Source organism: Penicillium antarcticum (assembly GCF_028974205.1).
Source record: "Penicillium antarcticum strain IBT 31339 chromosome Unknown utg000005l_segment0_segment0, whole genome shotgun sequence".
NCBI lineage: Eukaryota > Fungi > Ascomycota > Eurotiomycetes > Eurotiales > Aspergillaceae > Penicillium > Penicillium antarcticum.
In genome coordinates this window covers 2,804,287-2,819,660 of record NW_026695303.1, presented here as the reverse complement: position 1 = coordinate 2,819,660, position 15,374 = coordinate 2,804,287, and the positions used below count along the sequence as shown (strand labels likewise).

The 15,374-nt window shown below is 49.4% G+C and overlaps 3 protein-coding genes across 3 annotated transcripts; 2 read left to right on the top strand and 1 right to left on the bottom strand.

The window, feature by feature from the left end:
- Nucleotides 1–4,285: 4,285 nt before the first annotated feature.
- Nucleotides 4,286–5,083, top strand: N7508_005715 (ureidoglycolate hydrolase; the record flags this gene model as incomplete). Its single annotated transcript, XM_058463781.1, has 1 exon — nt 4,286–5,083. The coding sequence occupies one exon, from the start codon at nt 4,286–4,288 to the stop codon at nt 5,081–5,083; it is 798 nt and encodes a 265-aa protein (XP_058320259.1).
- Nucleotides 5,084–5,272: 189 nt separating this feature from the next.
- Nucleotides 5,273–8,582, bottom strand: N7508_005714 (mismatch repair ATPase MSH1; the record flags this gene model as incomplete). Its single annotated transcript, XM_058463780.1, has 4 exons — nt 5,273–6,990; nt 7,041–7,971; nt 8,030–8,179; nt 8,520–8,582. 4 exons carry the CDS (start codon nt 8,580–8,582, stop codon nt 5,273–5,275), a joined length of 2,862 nt encoding a protein of 953 aa, XP_058320258.1.
- Nucleotides 8,583–8,688: 106 nt separating this feature from the next.
- Nucleotides 8,689–15,357, top strand: N7508_005713 (ATP-dependent RNA helicase BRR2; the record flags this gene model as incomplete). Its single annotated transcript, XM_058463779.1, has 2 exons — nt 8,689–14,771; nt 14,826–15,357. 2 exons carry the CDS (start codon nt 8,689–8,691, stop codon nt 15,355–15,357), a joined length of 6,615 nt encoding a protein of 2,204 aa, XP_058320257.1.
- Nucleotides 15,358–15,374: the final 17 nt, after the last annotated feature.

Here is a 15,374-nt window from a genome sequence, read left to right as displayed (position 1 = left end):
ATCAACCCCTTGGAAATGGAAGATGTGCAACCCAGTAACCTTGGGTTTCAAGTCAAGTGAATCGAACGAAACACCAACCACAGAATCTAGATCTGAATGAACACACTACGATATTTCATAAGTATGTGCGTGTCACGGCTGTTGAATAATCTCGCTATTTGCAGTGTAATAACTACGTGTGCCGCAACTTGCCGAAAGGCTTAGGAAAACACACCCAAACACATTGATAACATGGTGTATGGCTACCCGGCATTTCACAAATAAACAACTCTTAGTGTCAGCCGTCTGCCCAGGCCTCTCATGGGCCGCTTGGAAAAACTTCTCCTGCAGCCTTCAGCTAGGCAACTTGATCTTAATGTCAAACTCAGAATTCTATTTGCTCTCCCCCATACAATCAATCGGTTTTTTAGAACTTACCGGAAAGCTAGTCTTATCATAAAGAAAATGTGCGCCTCTTCGAAACCAATCGAACTAAGTAATCTCTGACTCTAAACAGGCGAATGTGGAGCCAATATTTTGTATTTTATATTTACTAAAGTGTTTCCATACTTCATGACCAAAGCTTTTTGTCGCGAACCAATCACAAGCCAGAAACATCAGGTAGATCGTCAGCCCCCGGTATCTAGTCCAGGTGTTTGATATTCAAAGGTGATAGGTTTAAAGCGGTGTAGAGGTACCACTGGACCAGGTGTGTCTTTTTTCCTCAGCTGTTGGGAGCCGCACTTGCACGACGGATATCAAACCACCTGTGAGTCCTGCTCCTTCTCTAGCTAAAATCGAGCGTCACTAGATTGACCCCGATGGGTATTTAGTTCTCTGGACAACACAGTCTACCGACCCTGTTCAAGTTGTTTACTTCCGAGTCAACTCAAAACACGTCAATTTTGCTTCCATTCACTTCAAGGAGTTTAACAACCCCGAAACACGGGCCCCTCACCAGGAGAATTTCGAAAACTCCCTTCAAATCGAGTATTGCAACCCGGACTTTTTCCAATCATCTTGAATGTCATTTATGAACGTCTACGAGAAGTTCCTCTAAGCTTGTCCTTGGGACAACTAAGCAATGTAGCTAGGGCCACTGACCTTTTTTAAAAGGCAACGAAACCATTGAGGCAATGGCATATATTTGAATGGGAGAGCTTTGGGGCATGCTAATTGTATCTCTAGTTCAGTGAAAGGACTGGATCGTAATCTCGTTCATTTACAATTGGTCAAAAAAAAAATCAAAAAAAATACTTCCGCAAGAGAATTGCTCACTAGTGCTTTAAATCATGCCCAAGAGTTTACGAATAAGCCCAGCCATACTAGCCACGGAGTCGGACGCACCAGAGACCTCATTATCAGCCCTACTAGGTCAAATGACAGGCTTACCAGTAACCTTTAGCCCACCGTATCATCCGTGTCATCCTTGCTCTTATGTGTCTGCATTATTATATTTCCAACACCAAGTCTCGGTCTCCTCTATTTGGGTACTACTGCATCAAGGATGTAACACGATGTTACATCTATATGCATGATTTAACAATTCAAACTCAAGTTAAGTGTATCAATCTCCACATGTAGAAGATGAACATGAAGCAAACATGGCCAAAACCCGAGATAAGAGAAAGAGGGGAAAACGCCCTAAGATGTACTCTGTACATAGTCTATTGTCCATCGGCTAAAATATCAACTTCCCTGTCATTAACAACTCCACCTCGTGGCATCGGAACTGTGGGAAACGCTGCTGTATGCTCTTTCGCTAGCCTCCTAGCTACCATGCAAAGATGAACTGCATATGTCTCCACCATCCGCCAGCAATGTTCCCCTCACATGTCTGTCTCTTGATAAAAGAAATGAAATGAAGAAAATGAAAAAGAAAGGACTAAAGCAAAAACCGAAATTAACAATAAAAGCAAAGAATAACTTCATATCGATCGTCGGTCCAACTTCCCTGTTCAGGGACATCCCCGCGGCTGTCTCCAAGGTATCCATGCACAAATGAGCCAATACTCCTAAAAGACGTCACAATTGGTATAGGGTGTCTCCCTAGATCTGATCTCGGGTCTGCTCGGACTCTAGACAACTAAAGTGGTGTCAAGTTACATCACTAGTGCATAACATCGTTCGGACGCGGAAGGACTCACCGTATCGCCGAATACTTCCTTTCTCGCCCAAGTACTGACAAAGGAGCCGCATCGCTGAGTTGGCAATCAAGTCAATTGATGCCTGTGGAGAATTTTGCAGGATAGTTGAGGCTGGCTTTGTCGACCCATGATCCGATTCCAGCTAGATCGTCGTTCATGTCTCGTTGGACCGGGGGATATGTGCTGTTGGAGAATGAGTACGTTAGTTGATAGCCTCAGTATGCGTTCAGTAGTATAATGATGGCTGCCTTTTGCTGTTATTTGCGTCGTTTAGATCGAGGAATAAGAGCTGATTTTACCTTTGTGTGTTACCTGAGCCAGTATTGTTTGACTGTCCAGCACTCGATTTGACTTGAGAGTTGCTGGGCGTAGCTTGATTTGTAGACTTATCCATGATCGCCACTGAAGTCACAGCGTTGGACTTTAATGCACTTTTTTGATGTATTGGGAAGGCCTTGGAGTATCCAGAAAATGTTTCAATTAGAAGTATGGATTGTTCGTAGTCCAGCACTCGACCCAACGGAGCCATGGTGGCTTTATACCCGAGCTCTCCATTCCATATCATAAGACAGCATCAAGACTCAAACGCTGAGGAGTTGTGGTCAATCAAAGAACGGTGTTAAATCATGCAACGGTATATTGATTGCACTAAATCCGGCATCATATCCGGAGAAAAGGGTACCACAGACCAATATCGATTGGCACAGGATGACCGCGTCAATCGCTGGATAGAGACTGAACTTCTGTCTGATTGGCCAGCCCTGGGGCATGTGCAGAGAATCTCTGCCTAAATGTTTTATCTTGTAGATTTTGAGCCTCATTTCGAAGCAAACTTAGTCCGGATTCGAAAATGAAATTGCGATCAACGGTGGTTGCCTCGCGACTAGTGCGCGAACCATCTCTTATTTGTCCATGGGTATTGTTGGCTTTTTAGATTATTCTGCTTTGTGTCTCAGATCTCCTCGGATCTCCCCGTGTCCATACATCAAGTGGTCGGGAAATATACAGCAATGTACTGGTACTGCTGCTCTTCCGGTCTTAACGGCCAATCAGAAAGCGCATCAAGCTACTGTCAGAAACGGTTGAAAGGCAATTTGTATTCTTGAACCCCGCACAAACTAGGACATCCAAGTAGTTAGCTTGCCTCAAAACGTTTCCAGTTTGTGTCTATCGTTGGGTATCGATGAACTGTCACTGATGAGCTGGTGTACAAACCTAAAGCCCCACCAAGCAGGTTATTCGCACATCTTCAGCATCCAGTTGAATATAACAGACCCTGATATTGGACGGGGGTGACTTTCAGTTTCATCGTTTCTGCTGGCGCGCATACAACCCTCGCGCATAGGCTCGGAGCCACTCAGACACCTACATGTGTTTAGGTCGGCGACAAGAGCGGGCTGAAATTTGCACCAATAGAGACGTAGTATGACTGAGCATAGCTTGCTCTAAAGCTGGCATCAAAGCCTACACGCTCTGTGTTGCTTGTCCAATATCCAAGTCACCAGTTTGTGGCGTGAGATCCAGCAAGAGAGTAGCTTGAGAATGGACCAACATGACATATTCGAGTCGAAGAATTGAATTTGCCTGAAAAGACTGGAGGATAAGGACATATAGATCGAGCTTGGTAACATGATGAACGTAAGTAGGAGTTGAAAATCGTGCATATAAAATGTTCAAGACTGCCGTACCATGGATCAATCTTCCACCAGTTTAACACTATCACCATTTGACAGTCCCCCCCAGTTGATCGTCTAGCCAGTTGACTATTCAGTTGACCATCCCACCAGTGAATTATTCTTCCAGCTGACTGACACATGGTGCTAGATCGTTTTCATCACCAAATCAAACATGTAAACAGAACATTCGTAGCATGCTATATTTAAAAATAAGCCAATGATGGATTTCTACAAGTTTCCCGGACTGTTAGCCCTAACTAACATTTTATACTCGGCCTCATCGGCCCCGGCCGCTTATCGCACCTGTCTTATCGGCCCAGCATCACCGGAACCCGCCGACATCTCCCCATTTTTCATAAACCTAACTTCGTTCCTTTTTAACTGAGCTGTAGACCTGCCCAAGCAGAGGCAACATAGACCCGAGCAATTGCCCAACGCACAAACCCCAAATCGACAACTCAATCGCCTCAAACCTTCACCATAATGGCGCCGATCCTCACCACCAACCCAAGTGTAACGCTCACCCCAGAGCCACTGACACCAATGAACTTCGCACCATTCGGCACAGCACTCGTCTCCCCCTTACCACGCGCACTGAGCGTCGCCCCTCAACTATCCTCTCTACCCCCCAACAACCCAACACCGGTGCTAGCAAACCAAAACTCCGCACTGAAGTACAGCCCCATCTCCCCGCTCCTCGACCGCTACACAAATGGCTGCCCAAGCGGTCAACCCGCCGAAGCGCGCATGACTATGTTCTGTTGCTTCCCGCGCAAATTGCGCACTATCCATGCGGGTCGGCAGCAGGCTCAGCCTGACCAGGAAGTTTTCGATGTGCGTATTCTTGAGCGTCACCCGTTTACGAACCAAACGTTTATTCCGGTTGATTTGTCGAGTCATGAGAAGGTTGGCGAGGAGGGTGAGGATGAGCCGTTGTTTTTGGTTGTTGTTGCGCCCACTTTGAAGGGGAAGACTGCCACGGCGAAGAATGAGGCTGGGGAGGTGGTTACTATTCGTGATCCGCCAGATTTGGAGAATGTTAAGGCTTTTGTTGCGCGTGGTGGTCAGGCTGTTACTTATGGTGTTGGGACGTGGCATGCGCCTATGGTTGTTTTAGGGAAGAGACGGGTTGATTTTGTTGTTGTACAGTTTGTTAATGGGGTTGGGGATGAGGATTGTCAGGAGGCTGCGTTTGGGGAGGGCGTTGTTGTTAAGCTTGGGAAGAAGGGTCAGCTTGGTCGGGCTGAGAAGGGTCCGGCGAAGTTGTGGTCTAAGCTGTGATTTCATCACATCTATATCAAGCTTCGTTGGTGTTCCTTGACGGAGTGGAGATTTGGCTGAAAGGACAAGGCCCGCACTACCTTCAAAGTTTGGTCTCTTTAGCCGAAATATTGTACATAGATATTATACATAGCACCTTGAAGTACATATGAATCTCAAAAATTGCTTTCAAGCACTCTGCAACGTGGGTTAATGTTCACCAGGGACCTGAGGTGGAGGTGTCTCGTCCCTCATCTGCTGACGGACTCGCGTAGCCAACTCGAGGGTTTCTTTGGGCAAACCAGCTAGCTGTGCAACTTTCAAGGCATGAGACTGGCGATTCACGCCCTTCCGCAGACGATGAACGAAGGAGAATCCACCGGTAGCTGTATCCTTGACATCCGTGCAGTATCTCGCCAATGACTCAAATTCCTGCGTCATATCTGCAAGAGCATGGAAATGGGTAGCGAAAAGTGTGCGGGCCTTGTTATGATTGTGTAGATGGTGCAAACAAGCGAAGCTGACAGCCGTCCCATCTTCAGGAGTCGTGCCTCGACCAACTTCATCCATAATCACAAATGACTTGGAGGTAGCCTGCTTGAGAATGGCGGCCGTTTCCAACATTTCGACCATGAAAGTTGATTGGTCCCGGAAGAGGTCATCTGCTGCGCCAATTCGACTGAAGATCTGATCGACAATACCAATCTCGGCATAAGCTGCAGGTACGAATGACCCAACCTGCGCGAGGATTGTGATCAATGCGTTCTGTCGTAAGAAGGTACTTTTGCCGGCCATGTTGGGACCAGTGATGAGCCAGATCCGCTCGGAATCACCCAAGAAGCAGTCATTGCTCACAAAAGATCGGCCTTGTTCCTCCAGCCCTAGTTTGACAGTTGGGTGTCTTCCACCCACAATCTTGTGGCAGACGCCGTCATTGAGAATTGGTCGCACCATTTGTTGTTCCTGGGCTAGAATCGCGAATGAGCAGCCAACATCTAATTCGTCCATGACAGCTGCGTTTCGGCGAATCTTGACTAGATTCAATATCACTTCGCGGCGGAGATGCTGAAAAATCGCCTGCTCTTCTTGACGAATTCGTATCTTGACTTGGTCCATATGAGCACCCAAATCTGACCAAGCTGGTAGATAGAATGACCGCGTGGATTTGGTAGATGATACATTTCGGGTAACACCCAATTCTTCCAAGGACTCTTGGGATATCTTGGCTCCCTTGACGTGGCATATGTGACCCAGACCGGGTGTCCATTTGAGAGTCAAGGCCATTGATCCAACCGAGTCGCGGAGATTTTGTGTCAGTGAAACCTTTTCATCGCCTAGCCGTTCCAGTTCCGCATGGAGAGCATTGAGATTCTTGCTTGCGTCGCGTCTCATAATCCAAGTATCGACAGGACCGGATTCAGTGTCAATTGCCACAGTTCGATCACTGTTTTTTGATCTGACCTTTTTCGGTAGGCTCTCGAGCTCGCCGGGTGTGCCCTCATCAAGAGTCACCTTTTGCGCCAGACTGGCTGCCTCGGCCGCTGTACTATCTTCAATGCGTTGCTTTTGCAGGAGGCCTTCTTCGTCAATGGCAGCAAGAATTTTCTCAGCCAACGCAATTGGCCCATCAAGATACAATCGTGAGATCATGGCTGTCACGCTATCTTTAAGATCAACGTTCGAGACTGGGGTTTTGCTGTGGTCCAAGAGAACTTGTCTGACTTCTTTCGAGGCCTGGATGGCCCGAGATAGACAGATCAAGTCATCTGAATCTCCTTTTCCAAGCGCGAATTTTTGAACCAAGCGTTGTGAATCGTAGCTGCGTTTGAGGAACTGAACGACGCTGTCGCGAAGTTCCTCATTTTCCATGAAGACCGAGACTAGATCCAGACGCTCATTAATGATCTTGAGATATGTAGATGGAGAGGCTGTGTATCATATTAGCATGCGAAGAATACTGAAAGATACTTATACATACTGAGTCGGTCTCGCAGAAGCCGTGATCCACTTTTAGTTGAAGTTCTTTTAACAGCATGGAGAAGGCTTCCTTTGCCAAACCCATCTCTTGCTGTTTCTAGGATCTCAAGACCACTCAGACTATTACGATCAATGCTCATTGATTCATTCAGATGTCTTCGGCGGGGAGGCTGAAGCTTGAGGTTTGATCCTTGCAATTGCACACGAATGTATTCAAGTAGGCTGTATCCAGCTGCTACTTCTTCTGTAGTGAAGGACGCACGATCATCCTCAGGAACGGGAGCCTCAAGCATGGTACCCCATTCAGACACTGGCTCAAATGTACCAGGAAACTGAAAGAAGGTGACCAGGCGATGATCATGCCCAACTAGTAGTTGTAATTCATGCCCAATGAGTTCTTGCACATTCTGATCTACCAGAATTTCACGTGCTCCAATTCGTGCAATTGCAGATGGAAGCATTTGTGTTGTTGTGAGCTGCGTAAAGAAATCACCGGTCGAGAGATCCAGCCACGACAACCCTACCTTTTGAGGGACAGAGGACAGTATGTGTTGATGTGACAGCTGAGCATCACTATCAGCATGCTGTTTTAACTTGGACTCCATACTGGCAACGTCCAAGTATATGGCCAATAAGAAATTGTGTTCAGAGGGTTCAATGAACTTCTCATCAATCAGGGTACCAGGAGTGACGACTCTGGCCACCTTGCGATCAAACAAGAGGCCGCCTGATTGCGTTTTCTCCTCTGCACTGAGAGCAAATTCCTCACTGATAGCTACATACTTGTTGAGATCTTGGACAAGCATCTTCAGAAAACGATCAAGCTGGAAAAAAGGAAAGCCAGCCATGGGAACTGGCCCGGCGTTGGTCTTTTTGGTCGCAAGTTTTAAGCCAAGAGATGATGCCAATTCTTCCGCTTGCTCAAAATATAGCTAGAAAACGTACAATAAGCATGTCGTTTTACTGAAGCATGTATTCTCATTCTCGTACCTCGTAGAAACCTCCGACTCTGGTTAAAATGACACAGTTCTTGAATGCTTGCATATTGTTTCGGTGCCCTTGTACCACAGTCGGGTATTGAGGAGCTTCGTCCACTCCATTGTCATATGCCTCGAGCTTCAAGACTCCCTGAGGAAGGTCCTTCAATTTCACAGTCGTTTTACGCTTTGCGCCTCGTATGGGGACTTTCGGGGCGGTAGACACGCGTGGGTGAATTGAGGGTCGACGCGCATGATGGCAGATAGTCCGGTGTATTTGACAACGATAGGATGGGTATGTTGAAGCTACAGCTGGTCTCAAGCTGACAGATGCCAGAGAAATAGACAAGCCATGTAGACGCATTGTTGCGCGCTTCAAGTTGTATGGAGTGGCAGAACCACAAAAGCTCCCCTCCTTCCGCCTTCGCCACGAAATCTTCCCGAGCTTCTCTCCTTGGCTTCACATATCTACATCAACCCTGGCGTTTATTTCTCACAAGTACCGTGACTTGAGGAGGATGAGCCAGGTTTGTGAGACCATCTGAAATTCTCTCAATTGCCGACATTTTTCGTGTCTCGGCGCGGCTTGAATCTTGACCTCCGCGCCCAGGCAGATCTGTCGCAACCTTTCTTTCTCTGTCATTTTTCGTGAAGCCACACAAAACCATCAAGATGGCGGACCAAAATATTTCCCAATATAAATACTCGGCGATGTCCAACCTGGTTCTCCAGGCGGACCGTCGTTTTATCAGTCGCACTCATGACGAACCAACTGGAGACCCGGAGTCTCTCGCGGGTCGCATTGGAATCCGAGAGATGGGTGGACGAGTCGCGCGTGATAATGCGCCCAAATCAAAGAAGACTGGGCCCACAGACCTCGAGCGAGGTGCTATCGGTGAGGGTGAAGATGTCCTTTTACGTGAACAGAAAAAGCGCCAACGCGGCCAACCGGCACAATTACGGGGCCAAGGAATCCTTTCAGCGGCAGATGCCTTCGTCGAAGGCCTGAAATACCGTCCTCGGACACCCGCTACACGAGCCACCTACGACCTTATTCTCACAATTACCGGAAGCCACCTTGGCGATGTCCCCCACGAAGTCGTCAGAAGTGCCGCCGATGCTGTCTTGGAACTACTCAAGGATGAAGAAATGAAGGATTTCGATAAAAAGAAGGAGATCGACGATCTTCTGGGAAGCTCCATGAACTCAAAGGAGTTCAACGAACTTGTAAACGTGGGCAAAAAAATTACAGACTACGATGCCCAGGACGAAGACGAAGAAATGGACGGTGGCCTCGACGAAGCAGGTGGTGAACTTGACGAACGCCAAGGTGTTGCCGTAGTCTTCGACGAAGAAGACGAGGATGACGAGCGCACAGGAACCGTGGACGAAATCCGGGACGAAGACAGTGACGAAGACGAAGCCGATGAACAAGATCAACCGGAAGAGGACGTTTCAGCCGCCCAGGATGCCGAAGAAGGCGATGAAATGGTCATTGACGGAGGTCTGGGTAAACCCGATAATGACGGCGACAAGACTGGATTGAACGTCTCGGCCCGTGAAATCGACGCCTACTGGCTGCAGCGCCAGATCGGTGCTCTCTACTCAGATGCGCATATTCAACACGAGAAGGCCGGCGAGGCCCTCGAAATTCTTGGTGCCAAGGACGAAGATGGGACACCCAGACCTTTGCGCGACGTTGAAAATGACTTGATGGAGCTCTTCGATTATGACCATCCCGACCTGGTTGCTAAGCTGGTTACCAACCGTGACAAGGCTGTTTGGGTTACCCGTTGGAGACGAGTCGCCGAGGATGCCGATGCTCGCAATCTCGTGGAAATTGAGATGGTCGAAGCCGGACAGCGCGCCATTCTCGACGAGATTCGCGGCAAAGAAGCTCGCGATGACCTCGTCGAACGCCCCGATAAGAAGATGAAGTTTGACCTGATGGATGTCGATGTTCCTTCAGGCCCCACACCAGACCAGAAAACCGCCGAGGGTGGACAAACTGGTCCTCTTCAACCGAAGAGAACTATCAACTTGGAGAACCTTGTATTCCACCAAGGCAACCACCTCATGACCAACCCTAATGTCAAGCTTCCTCAAGGTTCAACTAAGCGTACCTTCAAGGGCTACGAAGAAATTCACGTGCCACCTCCCAAGGCCAAGAAGGAAGCCGGAGAGAAGAATATTCCCACCACAGAGCTACCCGAATGGGCCCGTGTTGGATTTGGAACCTCCAAGGAACTCAACCGGGTGCAGACAAAGTGTTACCCTTCAGCGTTTCACGATGATGGCAACATGCTAGTCTGTGCTCCCACGGGTTCCGGAAAGACCAACGTCGCCATGCTTACAATTCTTCGGGAGATTGGCAAGAACCGCAACCCTGAAACTGGAGAAATCATGCTCGATGATTTCAAGATTGTTTACATTTCTCCACTGAAGGCTTTGGTACAAGAACAAGTTGGCAACCTCGGCAAGCGTCTCGAGCCTTATGGTATCCGTGTGTCTGAGCTTACAGGTGATCGTCAACTCACCAAGCAACAAATTGCTGACACCCAGATCATTGTTACCACCCCCGAGAAGTTTGATGTTATCACCAGAAAGGCATCCGAGACCAGTTACACCAAGCTTGTTCGCCTGATCATCATTGATGAGATTCACCTTCTCCACGATGACCGTGGTCCCGTCATTGAGAGCATTGTCAGCCGAACCATTCGCAGGGTCGAGCAGACTGGAGACCCCGTGCGTATTGTCGGTCTCAGTGCTACTCTCCCCAACTACCGCGATGTGGGAAGCTTCCTGCGTGCCGACCCTGTCAAGGGCATGTTCCACTTCGATGGCACATACCGTCCTTGCCCTCTGAAGCAGGAGTTCATTGGTGTCACCGAAAAGAAGGCGATCAAACAGCTGAAGACGATGAACGACATTTGTTACACCAAGGTCATGGAGCAGGTCGGACAACGTCGCAACCAAATGCTGATCTTCGTACACTCCCGAAAGGAGACTGCCAAAACCGCCAAGTACATCAGGGACAAGGCCCTTGAGAATGAGACTATTGGGCAGATTCTGCGCAGTGATGCTGCTAGCCGTGCCATTCTCTCCGAGGAAGCTGATTCTGTCGATGATGCTGGCCTCAAAGACCTCATGCCTTACGGCTTCGGAATTCACCACGCTGGTTTGAGTCTTGCGGATCGTGATTCCGTTCAGGCCCTCTTCGCCGATGGAAGCATCCAGGTCCTCGTCTGTACCGCGACACTCGCTTGGGGTGTCAACCTTCCTGCTCACACCGTTATCATCAAGGGAACTCAGGTCTACTCTCCCGAGAAGGGTAGCTGGGTCGAGTTGAGTCCCCAGGACGTTCTCCAGATGCTTGGACGTGCTGGTCGACCTCAATACGATACATTTGGTGAAGGTATCATTATCACATCACAAACCGAGATTCAGTACTATCTCTCGCTCATGAATCAGCAACTACCAATCGAGTCACAGCTGATGAGCAAGTTGGCGGATAACTTGAATGCTGAGATTGTGCTTGGTAACGTTCGTACACGTGATGAAGGTGTGGAGTGGCTAGGATACACCTACCTTTACGTCCGAATGCTTCGTTCGCCTGGTCTGTACAGTGTTGGCGCCGACTACCAGAATGACGATGCATTAGAGCAAAAGCGAGTGGATCTCATCCACTCCGCTGCTGCTGTTCTGGAGAAGGCCGGTCTCGTCAAGTATGAGAAGAAGACCGGACGTCTTCAGTCGACTGAGCTTGGACGTATCTCCTCCCACTACTACATTGGTCACAACTCGATGCTGACCTACGCTCAACACCTCCAACCCTCTATCACAACCATTGAGCTGTTCCGCATCTTCGCTCTGAGTGACGAGTTCAAGTATATTCCCGTTCGTCAGGATGAGAAGCTGGAGCTTGGAAAGCTCTTGGGTCGTGTTCCTGTGCCCGTCAAGGAAACCATTGACGAGCCTCATGCAAAGATCAATGTTCTCCTGCAGGCTTACATCTCCCGACTCAAGCTCGATGGGCTTGCGTTGATGGCTGATATGGTCTACGTGACACAGTCCGCGGGACGTATCATTCGAGCCCTTTTCGAGATCTGCTTGAAGAAGGGCTGGTCATCTGTTGCTAAGACTGCCCTTGATCTTTGCAAGATGGCTGAGAAGCGCATGTGGCCCACCATGTCCCCCCTCCGCCAATTTCAACACTGCCCAAGAGACGTTCTGCAGAAGGCTGAGCGAATTGATGTGCCCTGGGGCAGCTACTTCGACCTGGATCCTCCTCGCATGGGCGAGCTCCTCGGTATGCCCAAGGCTGGACGTGTTGTATGTGACTTGGTTTCCAAGTTCCCTCGACTTGAGGTCCAGGCTCAAGTTCAGCCCATCACCCGGTCTATGCTGCGCGTTGAGTTGACCATTTCTCCCAATTTCGTTTGGGATGATGATGTGCACGGCAACGCGCAAGACTTCTGGATCATCGTTGAAGACTGTGATGGAGAAGAGATCTTGTTCCACGATCGCTTCTTGCTTCGTGGTGAATTCGCCAAATCTGAAATGAATGAACATCTTGTCGAGTTCACCGTTCCAGTCACCGAGCCGATGCCACCAAACTACTTCATCTCTCTGGTGTCTGATCGATGGATGCATTCAGAGACCAAGATCGCGGTCTCCTTCCAGAAGCTTGTTCTCCCTGAGCGCTTCCCTCCCCACACACCTTTGCTGGATATGCAGCGTGCACCAGTGAAGGCACTCAAGCGCGACGACTACCAAGCTCTTTATCCCAACTGGCAGCACTTCAACAAGATCCAATCTCAGGTCTTCAAGTCAGTCTTCGACACTGATGACAACGTCTTCATCGGTGCTCCTGTAGGAAGTGGCAAGACAGTTTGCGCTGAGCTGGCTCTGCTCAGGCACTGGTCCACCAGGGAGGGCGGTCGTGCAGTCTATCTCGCTCCCTTCCAAGAGCTGGTCGATCTTAGACTTGCTGACTGGCAGAAGCGCCTCAGTTCTTTAGACGGAGGCAAGACAATTGTCAAGCTGACAGGAGAAACCACTGCCGATCTGAAACTCCTCGAGCAGGCTGATCTTGTCCTTGCCACTCCTGCTCAATGGGATGTGTTGTCCCGCCAATGGCAGCGCCGCAAGAACATCCAGACAGTGCAATTGTTCATCCCCGACGAGCTCCACATGCTCGGTGGCTACGGTGGATACGTGTACGAAGTGGTTGTTTCTCGCATGCACTACATCGCTCTTCAGACCGAGAACGAGATGCGCATTGTTGGTCTCAGTGTGCCTCTTTCTAACGCTCGGGATATTGGAGAGTGGATTGGTGCCAACAAGCATACCATCTACAACTTCAGCCCGCATGCTCGCCCCGTGCCTCTCGAGCTTCACCTCCAGTCCTTCACCATTCCTCACTTCCCGTCCCTCATGCTCGCCATGGCTCGTCCTGCCTATCAATCCATTCTGCAGCTTTCGCCTGATAAACCTGCGCTTGTTTTCGTCCCTAGCCGTAAACAGGTTCGCGCGACCGCCATGGATCTTCTTTCGGCTTGTGCCATCGATGACGATGAGGATCGCTTCTTGAACGCCAATGTTGAGGAGCTAGCGCCCCTCCTCGGCCGTGTCCATGAGCAGACTCTTGCCACTTCGCTTTCTCACGGTATTGGCTACTACCACGAAGCCCTTACTACCACTGACAAGCGCATTGTCTCGCATCTGTTCGGCATCGGTGCGATTCAAGTGATGTTGGCTTCTAGAGATGTGTGCTGGGAATTAGACATCACAGCCCATCTGGTCATTGTCATGAACACTCAATTCTTCGACGGCCGTGAACATCGCTACATCGACTACCCCATCAGCGAGATCCTGCAGATGTTTGGCAAGGCCTCTCGCCCAGGTCAGGATAAGCTTGGCCGAGGTGTTCTTATGGTCCCCGCTGTCAAGCGTGACTACTACAAGAAGTTCCTCAACGAGGCCTTGCCGGTCGAGAGTCATTTGCAGGTCTACCTGCACGATGCCTTTGTGACCGAAGCAAGCACAAGGACCGTCTCCTCTACGCAAGATGCGGTTGACTGGATGACATATACCTATTTCTATCGCCGTCTTCTTGCAAACCCCAGCTTCTACGGTCTTAGTGATGTCAGTCACGAGGGTCTTAGCACCTTCCTGTCAGAGCTTGTGGAGAACACATTGAAGGAGTTGTCAGAGGCCAAGATTATCGACCTGGACGAGGAAGATGACAGCGTTTCACCACTTAATGCCGCTATGATTGGAGCTTACTACAACATCTCCTTCATTACCATGCAGACTTTCTTGCTGTCTCTTTCAGCCCGCACAAAGCTCAAGGGTATCTTGGAGATTGTCACTTCGGCTACCGAGTTCGAATCCATCCAGATGCGACGTCATGAGGCTCACATTCTCCGCCGCGTGTATGACCGTTGTCCCGTCAAGATGGCCGAGGTCTCCTTTGACTCGCCACACTTCAAGGCCTTTGTTCTCCTTCAGGCGCACTTCTCGCGCATGCAGCTTCCTCTTGATCTCGCCAAGGATCAGGAAGACATCATCCGCAAGGTTCTCAACTTGCTCAGCGCATGTGTGGATGTTCTCTCATCCGAGGGTCACCTTAACGCCATGAACGCCATGGAATTGTCACAGATGGTGGTCCAATCCATGTGGGATCGAGATAGTCCTCTCAAGCAGATCCCTCACTTCACACCCGAGGTCATCCAGGTGGCCAACGAATACAAGTATGTATCATCAAGCAGTTCTCTACAAACATTTACTAACCTACATTGGTGCAGGATCAATGATATCTTTGAATTCATGGAGGCCATGGACCCCTCTGAGAACAAGGACTACGCTACACTGGTCAAGCGTCTCGGTCTCGACAACAAGCAATTGGCTCAAGCTGCGGCTTTCACCAACGAGAAGTACCCCAACATCGAGCTTGACTTCCAAGTCGAGGATCCCGACAGTATCACTTCGGGCGAGCCGTCCTACCTCAAGGTCAAGATCGAGCGGGACCTTGAAGCGGATGAGGAACCCGATACCACTGTCCACGCACCCTTCTACCCCAGCCAGAAGATGGAGAACTGGTGGTTGGTGGTTGGTGACGAGAAGACGAAGAGCCTCCTCGCCATCAAGCGTGTTACGATCGGTCGCAAGCTGGAGCTGCGTCTGGAGTACGTGGTTCCCACTCCCGGAGACCACGAATTGACCCTCTACCTCATGAGTGACAGCTACGTCGGCGTGGATCAGGCACCCACGTTCAATGTGACTGCGGCGGAGGGTATGGATGAGGATGAAAGTGAAGAGGAAGAGGAAGAAGAGTAAATGATTCTGATTTGCGT